The sequence below is a fragment of the Panthera pardus genome, unplaced genomic scaffold (assembly GCF_024362965.1).
Source record: "Panthera pardus isolate Hobbes unplaced genomic scaffold, ASM2436296v1 HiC_scaffold_24, whole genome shotgun sequence".
NCBI lineage: Eukaryota > Metazoa > Chordata > Mammalia > Carnivora > Felidae > Panthera > Panthera pardus.
The window spans coordinates 26,615,747-26,633,011 of NW_026526810.1; the positions used below are offsets into that span (position 1 = coordinate 26,615,747).

The 17,265-nt window shown below is 37.9% G+C and overlaps 1 protein-coding gene across 14 annotated transcripts in view; it reads left to right on the forward strand.

The window, feature by feature from the left end:
• MYO9A (myosin IXA) overlaps window positions 1-17,265 on the forward strand; it is a 282,783-nt gene that overhangs the window by 202,536 nt on the left and 62,982 nt on the right. For all 14 annotated transcript variants that reach the window (XM_053888877.1, XM_053888879.1, XM_053888875.1 and 11 more), the window contains 2 exons: window positions 1,435-1,482; window positions 14,653-14,764. In XM_053888877.1, the coding sequence (XP_053744852.1) occupies window positions 1,435-1,482; window positions 14,653-14,764 (160 nt within the window). The remainder of the gene's footprint in view (window positions 1-1,434; window positions 1,483-14,652; window positions 14,765-17,265) is intronic.

Genomic DNA, 17,265 nt, shown 5'->3' on the forward strand with positions numbered 1-17,265 from the left:
GAACATTACAGGAAACATGTCAACTTAGCACTGCTTTAGATTCAGCAAACTTAATTCTGTCTTGTAAGTTTATCAAGCCATTTTATCTAAATCTTCTGCAATTAATATATTCTTTGCTTAGTTACAATATAATGTGTGTCCTCAAAATTATACCTTCTACTTTGATAGAGTTCACTGCATGAATTTCCTTTTGAAAAGTCGTGGTTAAAGATGTGATTCATTGTATCATTTGATGGCCTTTATGTAAGGAACCACAGATTATATTTCTTCTTAAATTAGGTTTTGAGAGGGTGTGTGTTGCTAGAAATCTATAGAACAGTTAATAGTAACATTTATTTATTGAATTCCAGGAATTGTACTAGGAGTTTGATATTTAATTCTTGTTTCAGTCCTATTAAATAACTATTATGAAATCCCTATTGCAGAAAAGATAGCAAGCTTAGACAAAGTTATCAGTGTTTCATTTTAGTACCCCAGCTGAAATAAATAGGTCTCTAATTATTAGATATCAGGAATATTATTAATCCTTTTTATTGATGGGGCCTTATTTTCAGTTATTCTAGTTTATATGTGTGTAGATTTATAAGCCATTTTAACTCATTTTTGAAGTAGTCAGGTATAAGTAATACCTTGAAAGTTCCTCTGTTCCAAGTCAAGGTTAACTTTATATTATGCAGAAGAAGATTTTTAGTAGGCTTATACTGCCTTTGTTTATAATTTTAAAGGTTAGGTTTAGATTGCTCTATACTGTAATTATCAGGAAATGTCATATATAAAAGAGCTTTCCATATCCCTTGTGATACCTTTTTATATTTAACTCTGAGATGGAGAGTTTTTTAGAGACAAAATATGGAAAGTACAATCTTAAAAGTTAATAATCATTCAGTTAATGATTAAAATAAAATTATTTAAATTAATATGGAGTGGCTTCTGGACAGAACTAATGTTTAATAAGACAAGAATCCCTAAAGTGTCCTTTTATTCTGTTGTTTTTATGAGCACTGTGTTTTACTAAATTTATTTATTTATTTTTTTAATTTTTTTTTTTTTTAACGTTTATTTATTTTTGAGACAGAGAGAGACAGAGCATGAACGGGGGAGGGGCAGAGAGAGAGGGAGACACAGAATCGGAAACAGGCTCCAGGCTCTGAGCCATCAGCCCAGAGCCTGACGGGGGCTCGAACTCAAGGACCGCGAGATCGTGACCTGAGCCGAAGTCGGACGCTTAACCGACTAAGCCACCCAGGCGCCCCTGTGTTTTACTAAATTTAAAAGTTTTCTCACATTTGCTTACTAGCACTGCACACTTTGTCTTGAAGAACAAAGAGCTGCTTGCTCTATTACCTGTGAGCAAAAATCTCAGCATTTGCACAGAAGCAAGAAAGTATGTTTGTCTTTGTTGATATTACAGTTTCTGTATTTCTCTCCCATCAGGTGCCAAAAACAGAAAGAAAGAAAAGAAGGAAAAAAGAAACTGATTTAGTAAGTTATAATCTGTTTCTTATGTTAGCAAGAAATAATTTTTAGTAGTCTGAAGTATATTTTACAGTATTTCTGTGGATATATGTAAGGAATGTTTATCAGTTGCCTAAGGGGTTATCATTTATGTCTTTACAAAAATTTACAATGGCAAATGTGTCTTGAATTCTGTGACTTGCTATTGGTGGTGGTTTCCTAAAATGGCAGAAAAGTGAAAATGTTTACTCATGAAAGGTACAAATACCTCTTCTCAGACATAGGAGCTGTTTAACTTCCCCTCATTTCTAAAAAAACAAAAACAAAAACAAACAACTGAGGACTCTTAAGGGTTTTACAAATATAACTACTTCTAATTCAAAAGACATTCTCAAAGTCATTTCAGCATATTTTGCCATTGCTCATGTTCTTAATTTGTATAATGTATCTCTTATTAACTGTAGCTATCATACTGTACATTACATCCTCCTGATTTAATTATTTTGTAACTTTAAGTTTAAATAAATAATAAATTATTTTATAACTGAAAGTTTGTACAGCCTTCCCTGCCATATATTTTAGTAACAGGCAGTGTTGCCAGTCATCATCAATGATACTCTTGGTCTAGTTCTGTTTGCCAGCATAATCTCTAAAATTTTTAACTAGTTTTTATATTTGAGAAATTCATAACGTAATTTAAAATGATATTCATTATAAAGGAAACTTCTTTCCCGGTCCTTTTTCCTTAGGGGCACCTGGGTGGCTCAGTTAATCCTCTGACTCTTGATAGCAGCTCAGGTCATGATCTCTCAGTTGTTGGATTGAGCCCCATGCTGAGTAGAGCGTGCCTGGGATTCTCTGTCTCCCTTGCGCTCTGCCTGTCCTCCGCTGGAAGTCTCTCTCAAAATCAGTCAGTCAATCAATTAATAGACATAAAAAATTAAATGTATATATTATTCCCCTTCCTTTTTTAGGATATTCTGACTGGAATTATCTTTTTACTTTATTTATAGTTGATTTGTTTATTATGGAAATACAAATTCACCAGATTTTAAAAAATGGTTTAAATGTTTTTATTTACTTTTGAGAGAGAGAGAGACAGAGCATGAGCAGGGGAGGGGCAGATAGAGAAGGCAGCACAGAATCTGAAGCAGGCTCCAGGCTCTGAGCTGTCAGCACAGAGCCCCATGTGGAGCTCAAACTCATGAATCATGAGCTCATGACCTGAGCCAAAGTCAGAAGCTTAACTGACCGAGCCACCCAGGCACCCCTCACCAGTTATTTTATGTTTGAGGTTTTTATCTTTCTTAGACAAATAATTATATAATTATTACAAATAATTTTTCACTTTTCCCTTGCCTTTTGCTCATACATTTATTGTTTCATTTGTTTCCTATAAAAATTTTTAATCATCTGGGATTTATTTTAGTCTTGAATAAGGTAGGGATCAAAGTCTGATTTATTTTTAAAAGCATGTCAATTCTCTGAACTGTATTCAATGATGCATTTCTTTTGCAATGATTTGAAATATCACTTTTGTAATATACTTCATTCCAAATGTATTTGGGTTTAATTTTGAACTTTCTCTTTTTATTCATTGATCTGTTTATACACATATCAAATTTTTTAAATTACTTTTTATGTTATCAAATATATGTACATGTATACCCCCATATACACATGATATACAAGACTCTAAAGTCTTGAAGGCTTTTCTCTTACTTTGACTAAGTTTTTATTTTAATTCCAGTACATTAACACACAGTGTTACATTAGTTTCAGGTGTACAATGTAGCAATTCAACACTTAACATACAATAGCCAGTGCTCATTACAAGTATACTTAACCCCATCCCCAATTTAATCCAGTTACCACCCTTTCCCCATCCAGTAACCATCAGTTTGTTCTCTATAGTTAAGAGTCTATTTCTTGGTTTGCCTCTCTATTTTTTTCTTCTGTGTTCATTTGTTTTTAAATTCCACATATGAATGAAATCATATGGTAGTCGTCTTTCTCTGACTGACTTATTTTACTTGGCATAATACTCTCTAGCTCCATCCATATCATTGCAAGTGGCAATATTTCATTCATTTTTGTGGCTAAATAATACCTATTGAATATATACATGCCACAGCTTGTTTATCCATTCATAAATTGATGGATATTTGGGCTCTTTCCCTAATTTGGCTATTGGTTGATAATGCTGCTATAGACATTGGGGTGCACGTATCCCTTTCGATTAGTATTTTTGTATTCTTTGGGTAAATACCTAGTAGTGTAATTGCTGGATCATAGAGCAGCTCTATTTTTTTTTTAATTTTTAAACATTTATTTATTTTTGAGAGAGAGAGAGAGAGAGAGAGAAAGGGGAGAGGGAGGGAAAGAGAGAGGGAGACAGAGGATGGATCCAAAGCAGGCCCCATGCTGCAATCGCAGATCTCACACGGTGTGAGATCATGACCTAAGCCGAAATCAAGAGCCAGCTTCCCAACTGACTAAGCCACCCAGGCACCCTGGGCAGTTATATTTTTAACTTTCTGAGGAAGCTCCATACTGTTTTCTAGAGTAGCTGCACCAGTTTTTCATTCCCACCAACAGTGTAAAAAAGGATTCCCTTTCTTTACATCCTTCACCAACTCCTGTTGTTTCCTGTGGTGTTGTTAATTTTAGCCATTTTGACAGGTGTGAGGTGATACCTCACTGTAGTTTTGATTTATACTTCACTGACGATGAGTGATGGTCATCTTTCCATGTGTCTGTCTGTTAGCCATCTGTATGTCCTCTGGAAAAATGTGTTTATTTCTTCTAATTTTTTAACTCAATTATTTGTTTTTTGGGTGTTTAGCTTTGTAAGTTCTTTATATATTTTGGATACTAATCTTTTATCAGATATGTTATTTGCAAATATCTCTTCTCATTCCTTAGGTTACCTTTTAGTTTTGTTGATTGTTTACTGTGCAGAAGCTTTGTATTTCAATGTAATCCCAGTATATTTTTGCTTTTGTTTCACTTCAGGAGACATCCAGAAAAATGTTGCTATGGCTGATGTCAGAGACCTTACTGCCCTTGTTCTCTTCTAGGACTTTTATGATTTTAGATTTCACATTTAGAGTTTGATCCATTTTGAGTTTGTTTTTAGTGATGTGTGGTGTAAGAAAGTGGTCGAGTTTCATTCTTTTGCATATAGCTGTCCAGTTTTCCCAACATTATTTGTTGAAGAGACTTCCCTTTTCTCATTGGATATTCTTTCCTACTTTGTCAGAAATTAATTTACCATATATTTTTGGGTCTATTTCTGGATTTTCTGTTCTGTTCCATTGATCTGTGTGTCTCTTTTTGTGCCGGTACCATACTGTTTTGATTATTACAGCTTGGTAATATAACTTGAAGTCTGAAAGAGTGGTGCCTCCAGATTTGCTTTTCTTTTTCAAGATTACTTTGGCTATTTGGGGTCTTTTGTGGTTCCATACAAATTTAGGATTGTATATTCTACCTCTGAAAAATGCTGTTGGTATTTTGATAAGGATTGCATTAAATGTGTAGTAGATTGCTTTGGGTAGTACACACATTTTAACAATATTTGTGCTTGTAATCTATTTCTTTGTGTCATCTTCTATTCCATTTCTTTCATTGGTGTTTTATAGTTTTTGGAGTATGGGGTCTTTCATGTTGTTAGTTAGGTGTCTTACTATTTTTGGTGCAATTGTAAATGGGATTGCTTTCTTAATTTCTCTTTTTGCTGCTTCATTACTGGTGTATAGAAATGCAACAGATTTCTGTACATTGATTTTGTGTCCTGCAACTTCACTGAATTTATTTGTCAGTTCTAGCAGTTTTTTGGTGGAGTCTTTAAGGTTTTTCCATACATAATATCATGTGTCTGTGAACAGTGAATGTTTTCCTTCTTCCTTACCAATTTAGATACCATTTATATCTTTTTGTTGTCTGAATGCTATGGCTAGGACTTGTAGTACTATGTTGAATAAAAGTGGTTAGAATGGACATCCTTGTCTTGTTCCTGATCTTAGGGGGAAAAACTAAATATGATGCTAGCTATGGGTTTTTCATATGTGGCCTTTATTTATTATGTTGAGGTATGTACCCTCTAAATCTACTTTGTTGAGGGTCTATCTCATGAGTGGATGTTGTACTTGTCAAATGCTTTTCTGCATCTATAGACATGATCATGTGGTTTTTTTCCTTTCTCTCATTGATGGGATGTATCACGTTGATGGATTTGTGAATATTGAACCATCTTTTCAACCCAGGAACAAATCCCACTTGATTGTGATGGGTGATTTTTTTTAATGTATTGTTGGATTTGGTTTGCCTGTACTTTGTTGAGGATTTTTGCATTTATGTTTATTAGAGAATGCTGGCCTCATAGAATGAATTGGGAGGTTTTCTTCCCTTTTCTATTTTTTGGAATAGTTTGGGAAGAATAGGTATGAACTCTTATTTAAATGTTTGGTAGAGTTCACCTGTGAAGCCATCTGGTCCTAGACTTTGTTTGTTGGGAATTTTTTCATTACTGATTCAATTTCTTTGCTAGTAATCAGTCTGTTCAAATTTTCTATTTCTTCCTATTTCATTTTTGTTAGGTGATATGTTTCTAGGAATTTATCCATTTTTTTCTAGGTTGTCCAATTTGTTGGCATATAATTTTTCATAATATTCTCTGTGTATATCTGTGGTGTCAGTTGTTTTTTCTCCTGTCTCATTTGTGATTTTATTTGAGTCCTTTCTCTCTCTCTCTCTTTTTTTCTTAATAAGTCTGGCTAGAGGCTTATCAGTTTTCTTGATTTTTTTTTGGAGAACCAGCTCCTGGTTTCATTCATCTGTTCTATTAATTTCTTCTTTTATTTTCTGGGTGACTGATTTGTTGTTTAGTAGCATGTTATTTAACCTCCACATATTTGGTCTTTCCAGAGTTTTTCTTGTGGTTGACTTCTAGTTTCATAGCGTTGTGGTCAGAAAAGATGCATGGTATGACTTTGATATTTTGGATTTGTTCAGGCTGATTTTGTGGGCTAATATGTGATCTATTCCAGAGAATTTTCCATGTGTGCTTGAAAAGAGTGTGTTTTTCAGCTGATTTAAGATGAAATATTCTGACTATATCTGTGAAATCCATCTGTTCCAGTGTATCGTTCCAAGCCATTGTTTCCTTCTTGATTTTGTGTAGATGATTTGTCCATTGATGCAGGATGCATTGTTAGCAAAATTGGCATTGGGCCACTAGTTTTATGATGGAGCCATGAAATGGCTGCAATGGCTGGGGACATGAGGCCTGGTGTGGCAGTGCACTGTGGCTGGTGTGGTTGGGCCTGATGCTGGATGGTGGCTGGGGGTGCATGGCTGAATGCTGCTGTTGGGTGCAGTGTATGGTAGCAGCAGCACACCTGGTGGGTGGGTGGGGAGCATGCAGCTTTAAGGAAATGTGCCCTGAGCCCTGGGCCAAGGCTGCAAGTGTCTGGGTGTACAGCTCCTCATCCTGTAGGTGGCTCTGTGTTTGTGCCGGGGGCCAGGGGAGAAAAATGGTGACTGCCAGCTCCCTTGTTTTCATAGAAGTCCCCCAGCTCACTCCAAAATCAGCTTTAATTTATCTAGCTCCCATTTGCCCCCCAGTATTGTGTAAACTGCTATTTTTATGTCCTCTCTGTGCAGGTTACTATCTCTTTAAGGGATAGTATCTCAGCTATCAGTTGCCCTCCCAGCTCACCCTTTGCTGAGTCAGCTGACTTTTTTTTTTTTTAATTTACATCCAAGTTAATTAGCATATAGTACAACAATGATTTCAGGAGTAGATTCCTTAATGCCCCTTCCCCATTTAACCCATTCCCCCTCCCACAACCCCTCCACTAACCCTCTGTTTGTTCTCCATATTTAAGAGTCTCTTCTGTTTTGTCCCTCTCCCTGTTTTTATATTAGTTTTCCTTCCCTTCCCTTATGTTCATCTGTTTTGTACCTTAAAGTCCTCATATGAGTAAAGTCATATGGTATTTGTCTTTCTCTAATTTCGCTTAGCGTAATACCCTCTAGTTCCATCCACATAGTTGCAAATGGCAAGATTTCATTCCTTTTGATTGCCGACTCCATTGTGTGTGTGTGTACACACACACACACAACATCTTCTTTGTCCATTCATCTATCCATGGACATTTGGGCTCTTTCCATACGTTGGCTATTGTTGATAGTGCTGCTATAAACATGGGGGTGCATGTGTCCCTTTGAAACAGCACATCTGTATCCCTTGGATAAATGCCTAGTAGTGCAATTGCTGGGTCATAGGTTAGGTTTTTTTTTTTTTTTAACGTTTATTTATTTTTGAGACAGAGAGAAACAGAGCATGAATGGGGGAGGGTCAGAGAGAGGGAGACACAGAATCTGAAACAGGCTCCAGGCTCTGAGCTGTCAGCACAGAGCCTGACGCGGGCTCGAACTCACGGACTGTGAGATCATGACCCGAGCCGAAGTCAGCCGCTCAACCGACTGAGCCACCCAGGCGCCCTCTATTTTTTTTCTTTAACATTTATTTATTTTTGAGAAACAGAGTATGAGTGGGAGAGAGTGGGGCAGAGAGAGAGGGAGACACAGAATTCGAAGCAGGCTGCAGGCTCCGAGCTGTCAGCACAGAGCCGGACGCAGGGCTCAAACTCATAAACTGCGAGATCATGACCTTAGCCGAAGTTGGACGCTCAACTGACTGAGCCACCCAGGTGCCCCAGTTCTAATTTTAATTAAAACATTTTTGTTCAATGTTTATTTATTATTGAGAGACAGACAGCGCATGAGCACGGCGGGGGGGGGGGGGTCGCAGAGAGAGGGGGAGACACAGAATCCGAAGCAAGCTCCAGGCTCTGAGCTGCCAGCACAGAGCGTGACATGGGGGTCGAATACATAAACCGTGAGATCATGACCTGAGCCAAAGCCGGACGCTTAACCAACTGAACCACCCAGGCGCCCCTATTTTTAATTTTTTGAGGAACCTCCATACTGTTTTCCAGAGTAGCTGCAATCACTTTGGATTCCCACCATCATTTGAGTCAGGTGACTTTTAAAGATCCAGGCTGATGGGGTGCCTGGGTGGTTCAGTCGTTTGAGTGCCTGACTTCACCTCAGGTCATGGTCTCATGATTCGTGGGTTCGAGCCCCACATCAGGCTCTGTGCTGACAGCTCAGAGCCTGAAGCCTGCTTTGGATTCTGTGTCTCCCTGTCTCTCTGCTCCTCCCCCACTCACATTCTGTCTGTCTATCTCTATCTTTCTCTCTCTCAAAATAATAAATAAGCATTAAAAAAAAAAAAAAAAAAAAAAAAAAAAACCACTCCAGGCTGCAAGTCCCACTGGTTTTCCAAACTCACTGAATTCAACTCCTCCTGGGTTTTAAAACCAAATGTTATGGGGATTATTCTTCACCATGTGAGCTGCCTTGGTGTGAGGGCCCATTTCTTTGCCCTCTCTGCACGGGTAGCTCTTTCCCTACTGCAGGCAGCCTCCCTCCACTTTTCTGACTTTCCTAACCTTTCAGATGCAGTTTCTTCTGTGTATCTTGTTGTGGAGTTTGTTCTGCTTGTCTTCAGTTCACTCTCTGTTTATTGACCTGAATGTGGGTGATAACGTAGATGTAAATGTGGGACAGGATGAGCTCAGAGCCTTCCTACTCCACCATCTTCCCAAACTTTTTGTTTGTTTGTTTGTTTTTTTAAATTTTTATTTATTTATTTTTAGTTTTCAAATTTGTTTTTGAGAGAGAGACAGAGTGTGGGGTGGGGGGCGGGGGGCCAGAGAGAGAGACACACACAGAATCCAAAGCAGGCTCCAGGCTCTGAGCTGTCAGCACAGAGCCCAACATGGGGCTCAAACTTGTGAAACGTGAGATCATGACCTGAGCTGAAGTCTGATGCTTAACCGACTGAGTCACCCAGGTGCCCCTGTTATAGACTTCATGCAGAGTAACCATCTTTGGTTAACATATTATTTCTTGAGATGGAATAAATATAGTTACTAACATACAAGCTTTCTGAATTAAACTACGATTCAGTTGTGCTTCCCTGAATTTTAGCAATTAGATTTTGAATGATTATAGAACATTCCTTCTTTTTGTTTAATATTTACAGATACCCATTTATTTATTTTATTATTTGCTTTTATTTTTTAATTTACATCCTAGTTAGTTAGCATATAGTGCAACAATGATTTCAGGAATAGATTCCTTAATAACCTTACCAATTTATCCCATCCCCCCCTCCCACAATCCCTCCACCAACCCTCTGTTTGTTCTGTATATTTAAGAGTCTCTTATGTTTTGTCCCCCTACCTGTTTTTATATTATTTTTCCTTCCCATCCCTGTGTTCATCTATTCTGTGTCTTAAAGTCCTCATGTGAGTGAAGTCATACGATGTTTGTCTTTCTCTGACTGACTAATTTCACTTAGCATAATACCCTCTAGTTCCATCCACGTAGTTGCAAATGGCAAGATTTCATTCTTTTTGATTGCCAAGTAATACTCCATTATATATATGTATATGTGTGTATACATATACATATACATATATATGTGTGTGTGTGTATCTACACACACCCCCCACATTGTAAAAAAAATTTTTTTTAATGTTTGTTTATTTTTGAGAGAGAGAGTGAGCAGTGGAGGGGCAGAGGGAGATGGAGACAGAATCTGAAGCAGGCTCCAGGCTCTGAGCTGTCAGCACAGAATCCGATGTGGGGCTCGAACCCATGAACCGTGATATCATAACCTGAGCTGAAGTCAGACGTTCAAAAGACTGAGCCACCACATCTTCTCTTTCCATTCATCCATCGATGGACATTTGGGCTCTTTCCATACTTTGGCTATTGTTGATAGTGCTGCTATAAACATTGCAGTGCATGTGCCTCTTCGAAACAGCATACCTGTATCCCTTGGATAAGTACCTAGTAGTGCAATTGCTGGGTCATAGGGTAGTTCTATTTTTAATTTTTTGAGGAACCTCCATACTGTTTTCCAGAGTGGCTGCACCGGTTTGCATTCCCACCAGCAATGCAAAAGAGATCCTCTTTCTCCGCATCCTCACCAACATCTTTTGTTGCCTGAGTTGTTAATGTTAGCCATTCTGATAGGTGTCAGGTGGTATCTCATTGTGGTTTTGATCTGTATTTCCCTGATGAGTGATGTTGAGCATTTTTTCATGTGTTGGTGGGCCATCTGAATGTCTTCTTTGGAGAAGTGTCTATTCCTGTCTTTTGCCCATTTCTTCACTTGATTATTTATTTTTGAGGTGCTGAGTTTGATAAATTCCCTGTAGATTTTGGATACTAAATCCTTTATCTGCTATGCCGTTTGCAAATATCTGCAACCATTCCATTGGTTGCCTTTTAGTTTTGCTGATTGTTTTCTTCGCTGTGCAGAAGCTCCTTTATTTTGATGAGGTCTCAGTAGTTCATTTTTGCTTTTGTTTCCCTTGCCTCTGGAGATGTGTTGAGTAAGAAGTTGCTGCGGCCAAGGTCAAAGAGGTTTTTGCCTGCTTTCTTCTCGAGGATTTTGATGGCTTCCTGTCTTATATTGAGGTCTTTCATCCAATTTGAATTTATTTTTGTGTATGGTGTAAGAAAGTGGTCCAGGTTCATTCTTCTGCATGTTGCTGTCCGGTTTTCCTAGCACCACTTGCTGGGAGACTGTCTTGGTTCCATTGGATATTCTTTCCTGCTTTGTCAGAGATTAGTTGGCCATACATTTGTGAGTCCATTTCTGGGTTCTCTATTCTGTTCCATTGATCTGAGTGTCTGTTTTTGTGCCAGTCCCATACTGTCTTGATGATTACAGCTTTGTAATACAGCTTGAAGTCTGGGTGGGATACCTCCTGCTTTCGTTTTCTTTTTCAAGATTGCTTTGGCTATTCGGGGTCTTTTGTGGTTCCATACAAATGTTAGGCTTGTTTGTTCTAGCTCTGTGAAGAATGCTGGTGTTATTTTGATAGGTATTGCATTGAATATGTAGATTACTTTGGGTGGTATTGACATTTTAACACTATTTGTTCTTCCTATCCAAGAGCATGGAATCTTTTTCCATTTTTTTTTTATGTCTTCTTCAATTTTTTTCATAAGCTTTCTGTAGTTTTCAGTGTATAGATTTTTCACCTCTTTAGATAGATTTATTCTTAGGTATTTTATGGTTTTTGGTCCAACTGTAAATGGGATCGATTGGCGTATAGGAAGGCAACTGATTTCTGTGCATTGATTTTATATCCTGCAACTTTGCTGAACTCATGGATCAGTTCTCACAGTTTTTTGGCGGAATCTTTTGGGTTTTCCACATAGAGTATCATGTCATCTGTGAAGAGTGAAAGTTTGACTTCCTCCTGGCCAATTTGGATGCCTTTTATTTCTTTGTGTTGTCTGATTGCTGAGGCTAGGACTTCCAATACTATGTTGAATAACAGTGGTGAGAGTGGACATCCCTGTCTTATTCCTGACCTTAGGGGGAAAGCTCTCAGTTTTTCCCAATTGAGGATGATGTTAGTGTTGAGTCTTCCATATATGGCTTTTATGATCTTCAGGTATGATCCTTCTGTCCCTACTTTATTGAGGATTTTTATCAAGAAAGGATGCTGTATTTTGTCAAATGCTTTCTCTGCATCTATTGAGAGGATCATGTGGTTCTTGTCCGTCTGTTCTTTCTTTCTTTCTTTCTTTCTTTCTTTCTTTCTTTCTTTCTTTCTTTCTTTCTTTCTTTCTTTCTTTCTTTCTTTCTTTCTTTCTTTCTTTCTATGTTTATTTTTGAGAGAGAGAGAGTGTGTGTATGTGTGTGTGTGTGAGTGGGAGAGCGTCAGAGAGAGAGAGGGAGACATAGAATCTGATGCGGGCTCCGGGCTCCGAGCTGTCAACACAGAGCCCAATGCAGGCCTCCAACTCATGAACGATGAGATCAGACCTGAGCTGAAGTTGGACGCTTATCCGACTGAACCACCCAGGTGCCCCTCTTGTCTTTTCTTTTATCTATGTGATGAATCACATTGATTGTTTTGCGGATATTGAACCAGCCCTGCATCCCAGGTATAAATCCCACTTGGTTGTGGTGAAAAATTTTTTTAATGTATTGTTGGTTGGCTAATGTTGAGGATTTTTGCATCCATGTTCATCAGGGAAATTGGTCTATAGTTCTCCTTTTTAGTGGGGTCGTTGTCTGGTTTTGCATCAAGGTAATGCTGGCTTCATAGAAAGAGTTTGGAAGTTTTCCTTCCATTTCTATTTTTTGATACATCTTCAAGAGAATAGGTGTTAACTCTTTCTTAAATGTTTGATAGAGTTCCTCTGAAAAGCCATCTGGCCCTGGACTCTTGTTTTTTGGGAGATTTTTGATTACTAATTTGATTTCTTTACTGGTTATGGGTCTGTTCAAATTTTCTGTTACTTCTTGTTTCAGTTTTGATAGTTTATATGTTTCTAGGGATTTGTTCATTTCTTCCAGATTGCCCATTTTATTGGCATATAATTGCTCATAATATTCTCTTATTATTGTTTTTATTGATCTCTCCTCTTTCATTCTTGATTTTATTTGGGTCCTTCCCTTTTTCTTTTTGCTCAAACTGGCTAGTGGTTTATCAATTTTGTTAATTCTTTCAAAGAACCAGCTTCTGGTTTCATTAATCTGTTCTACTTTTTTTTTTTTTTGGTTTCTATAGCATTGATTTCTGCTCTAATCTTTATTATTTCCTGTCTAATGCTGGTTTGGGTTTTTATTTGCTCTCCTTTTTCCGTCTCTTTAAGGTGTAAGTTTAGGTTGTGTATCTGAGACCTTTCTTCCTTCTTTAGGGAGGCCTGGATTGCTATCTATATTCCCTCTTATGACTGTCTTTGCTGCGTCCCAGAGGTTTTGGGCTGTGGTATTGTCATTTTCATTGGCTTCCATGTACTTTTTAATTTCTTCTTTAACTTCTTGGTTAGCCCATTCATTCTTTAGTAGGATGTTTTTTAGTCTCCAAGTATTTGTTATCTTTCCAAATTTTTTTTTGTGATTGATTTTGAGTTTCACAGTGTTGTGGTATGAGAATATGCATGGTATGGTCTCGATCTTTTTGTACTTATTGAGGGCTGATTTGTGTCCCAGTATGTGATCTATTCTGGAGAACGTTCCATGTGCACTGGAGAAGAATGTATATTCTGCTGCTTTAGGGTGAAATGTTTAGAGTATATCTGTTAAATCCATCTGCTCCAGTGTGTCATTCAAAGCCATTATTTCCTATTTAGATGATCTGTCCATTGTTGTAAGTGGGGTGTTGAAGTCCTCTACTATTTTAGTATTACTATCAATGAGTTTCTTTATGTTGGTGATTAATTGATTTTATTTAGGTGCTTCCACATTTGGAACATAAATGTTTACAACTGTTAGATCTTCTTGGTGGATAGACTCCTTAATTATGATATAATGCCCTTCTTCATCTCTTGTTAAAGTCTTTATTTTAAGGTCTAGATTGTCTGATGTAAGTATGGCTACTTCAGCTTTCTTTTGTTGACCGTTAGTATGATAGATGGTTCTCCATCCACTTACTTTCAATTTGAAGGTGTCTTTAGGTCTAAACTGGGTCTCTTGTAAACAGCATATAGATGGGTCTTATTTTCTTATCCATCTGTTACACTGTGTCTTTTGATTGGAGCATTTAGTCCACTGACGTTTAGAGAGAGTACTGAGAGATACAAATTTGTTGCCAATATGTTTTCTTGTAGAGTTGGAGTTTCTGGTGGTGATCTCTGGTCCTTTCTAGTCTTCGTTGCTTTTGGTCTTTTTTTTTTTTCCCCCCTCTTGTCTTTTCTCCCCTCAGAGAGTTCCCCGTAAAATTTCTTGCAGGGCTGGTTTAGTGGTCATGAAGTCCTTTAATTTTTGTTTGTCTAGGACCACTGATTTTTATAATTTAAAATGCTGATTCAGAGTCATGCAAAACAGCTCTTGTATGTTTGTAGCATTCCTTTCTGTTTTCATACAAGTTGATCTTGTTTCTCTAATAGATTGTTAGCTTTTTGAAAGTAGGGACCACATATATTGCCTTTATTTAGTTTCTCAGAAGATCATATTTACTCCTGGAGTAAATGCCCATTGAAGACTTAACAAGGGATTGAAGGATTTCCCATTGGCTGACTATGTTAGGACAGCATTTGTTATGTTGGCTTTAACATAAATGCTATGTATTTTTTTTTTTTATTCAGGTAGAAGAGCACAATGGTCACATCTTTAAGGCCACCCAGTATAGCATCCCTACATACTGTGAGTACTGTTCTTCCTTGATATGGATAATGGACCGAGCCTCTGTTTGCAAATGTAAGTATGAGTGATCTTTTTTTTTTTTAAAGGAATCCATCTAGCTTTACTACAGTAATTCCAAACATTTCACCATGAACCTCATTTTTGCTATATAATCTTGTCACATGTGGCAGAACACATGTACTTTGTCAGACACCCATCTATCCGTTCTTTGAAGTGCAAAATAAAGTACAGAGACCTGAACTGACTTCTCTAGGTTCTCAGGGGTCCCACTTTAAACTTGTGGCTAAGAAGGGTCTGGGCCCTGCTGTCAGGACTCACATTGAAAGCCACTCTTCCAGAAACTTTTTATCTACATTTAGTAGCCTGAGGAACCAATTTGTGAGTTTCTTCAAAGAGGAAGAGCTCTTCTGAGGGAAGACAATTACCCTCAGAAATTATAGTACTTTTATTTAGCCAATATGAGTGATCTTTGAGAATTTTTTTTGACCCCTTGATATTTCTATTTCCTAAGTTTACTTACATTTTTTTTTTTAACATAAAGGAGTAATTCACACTTCCTGATTCTTTAACCTCATTTCACTGTACTCTTTCACCTACTCCCTGTTGCCAAACCAGATATTTTGGTGTTGTTTGGTCATTGTACTTGCAGCTTACTTTATCTGAAATACTCTTCTCCCAGACGTTAGTATGACTTACTATTTCAGTTAATCTATGTCTTCACTCAAATGTTACCTCTTAGAGAGCTCTTTCCTTACTGTCCTATCTGAATGCCACTCTGTCCCCTAATTTTTTGTCCCTTAATTCTCTGTCTCCTTCCTCAGCTTAATAGTCTTCATAGCACTTATCACCACCCAAGGTTATATTAAGTACTTATTTTCTTGTTTGTCAGGCTGTCCCACTAGAAAGACATATAAGGTCAGGAAACTTAATTGTTTCTTAATACCAGATCACTTGAAACTTAATACCAGATCAGTTCTGGTATTACAAATTTTGATAAATATTTGTTAGGTAGATGGACCTATAGATGGATGGATGAATTAATGCAAATATTATTAGGCTATAACCAAAAAAGTACTTTTTTTCTACTTGTAATCTTCTTTGTTAAACTTTTTTTGTGTGTGAAAGTTTATTTATTTTGAGAGAGAGAGAGCTGATGGGTAAGTTGCAGAGAAGGAGAGAGAGAGAGAGAGAGAGAGAGAGAGAGAGAGAGAGAGAGAGAATCCCAAACAGGCTCTGCACTGTCAGCAGAGAGCCCAGCACGGGGCTCAAACTCACAAACTGTGAGATCCTACCTGAGCTGAAATCAAGAGTCAGATGCTTAACCAACTGAGCCACCCAGGCACCTCTGTAATGTTCTTAAAAAAAAAAAAAGTTTATTTTGAGAGAGAGGGAGAGAGAGCGTGAGCATGCAGGGGAGGAGCAGAGACAGAGGGAGAGAGAGAATTCCAAGCAGGGTCCATGCTGTCAGTGCAGAGCCCAGTGTGAAGCTTGATCTCATGAACTGTGAGATCATGATCTGAGCTGAAATCAAGAGTCAGGGGGCGCCTGGGTGGCTCAGTCGGTTGAGCATCCGACTTCAGCTCAGGTCACGATCTCACAGTTCGTGAGTTTGAGCCCCGCGTCAGGCTCTGGGCTGATGGCTCAGAGCCTGGAGCCTGCTTCCGATTCTGTGTCTCCCTCTCTCTCTGCCCCTCCCCCATTCATGCTCTGTCTCTCTCTGTCTCAAAAATAAATAAACATTTAAAAAAAAAAATTAAAAAAAAAAAAGAGTCAGATGCTTTACCGGCTGAGCTGCCCAGGAGCCCCTCTACTGTAATCTCATCAGAATATATAAGTCTGTGAATGTGAATAGAGATTTTTTATAGGTCACCTTGGTTCTGGGTTCTGGCTTACAGAGTACCTTCAGATTCTTTTCCTGTCATGCCATACGTCTACTGTGGTGCTTTCAGTAATTCTTGGAGGTTTTGTTTCCTAGTGGCCTGGAATTGAATGACTGAAGTATTAGGAAGGGCTGTGTCCAGTAGGACAAGGATGAAAGTCATGGTCACCATTGTGGAATCACCATTATTAGATATGTTCATTTGTTCTGTCATCAACAATGGTTTCTTTTTGTTTTATTATTGATAATCTAAAAAAATTACAGTAAGAACAAAATAGGAAGTAGTTTGCCATTAACTTGACTGTTTGATGTTAGTCTGAGTCCAGTAGGTTTGGTATAAATGTCTCTGTGTTTTAAAACTGAAAATGGAAAAAAATCTGCTTTTTATGACTTGGGTGGGCTTGGTTTGATTTCTAAATAGAATTAACTGACTTTGTGATTATACTGGTGGTTTCACCTGCACAATGAGATAGCCTCCCCTATTTGATCTCGGTCTTGAAAACCTCACAAGTTATGTTTTAGAAGCTCAAAAAGAATACTTAGGTGTTGATATCAAGGGGTAGAACTGGTGTAGCAAAGTGACACCGGTCAGGTATGTTTTCAGTATTCTCTCACTGCTTCTTCCCACTACCAATTGCCTAACAACCCTTTTCTCTGCTGCTCCAGGGAATAATTT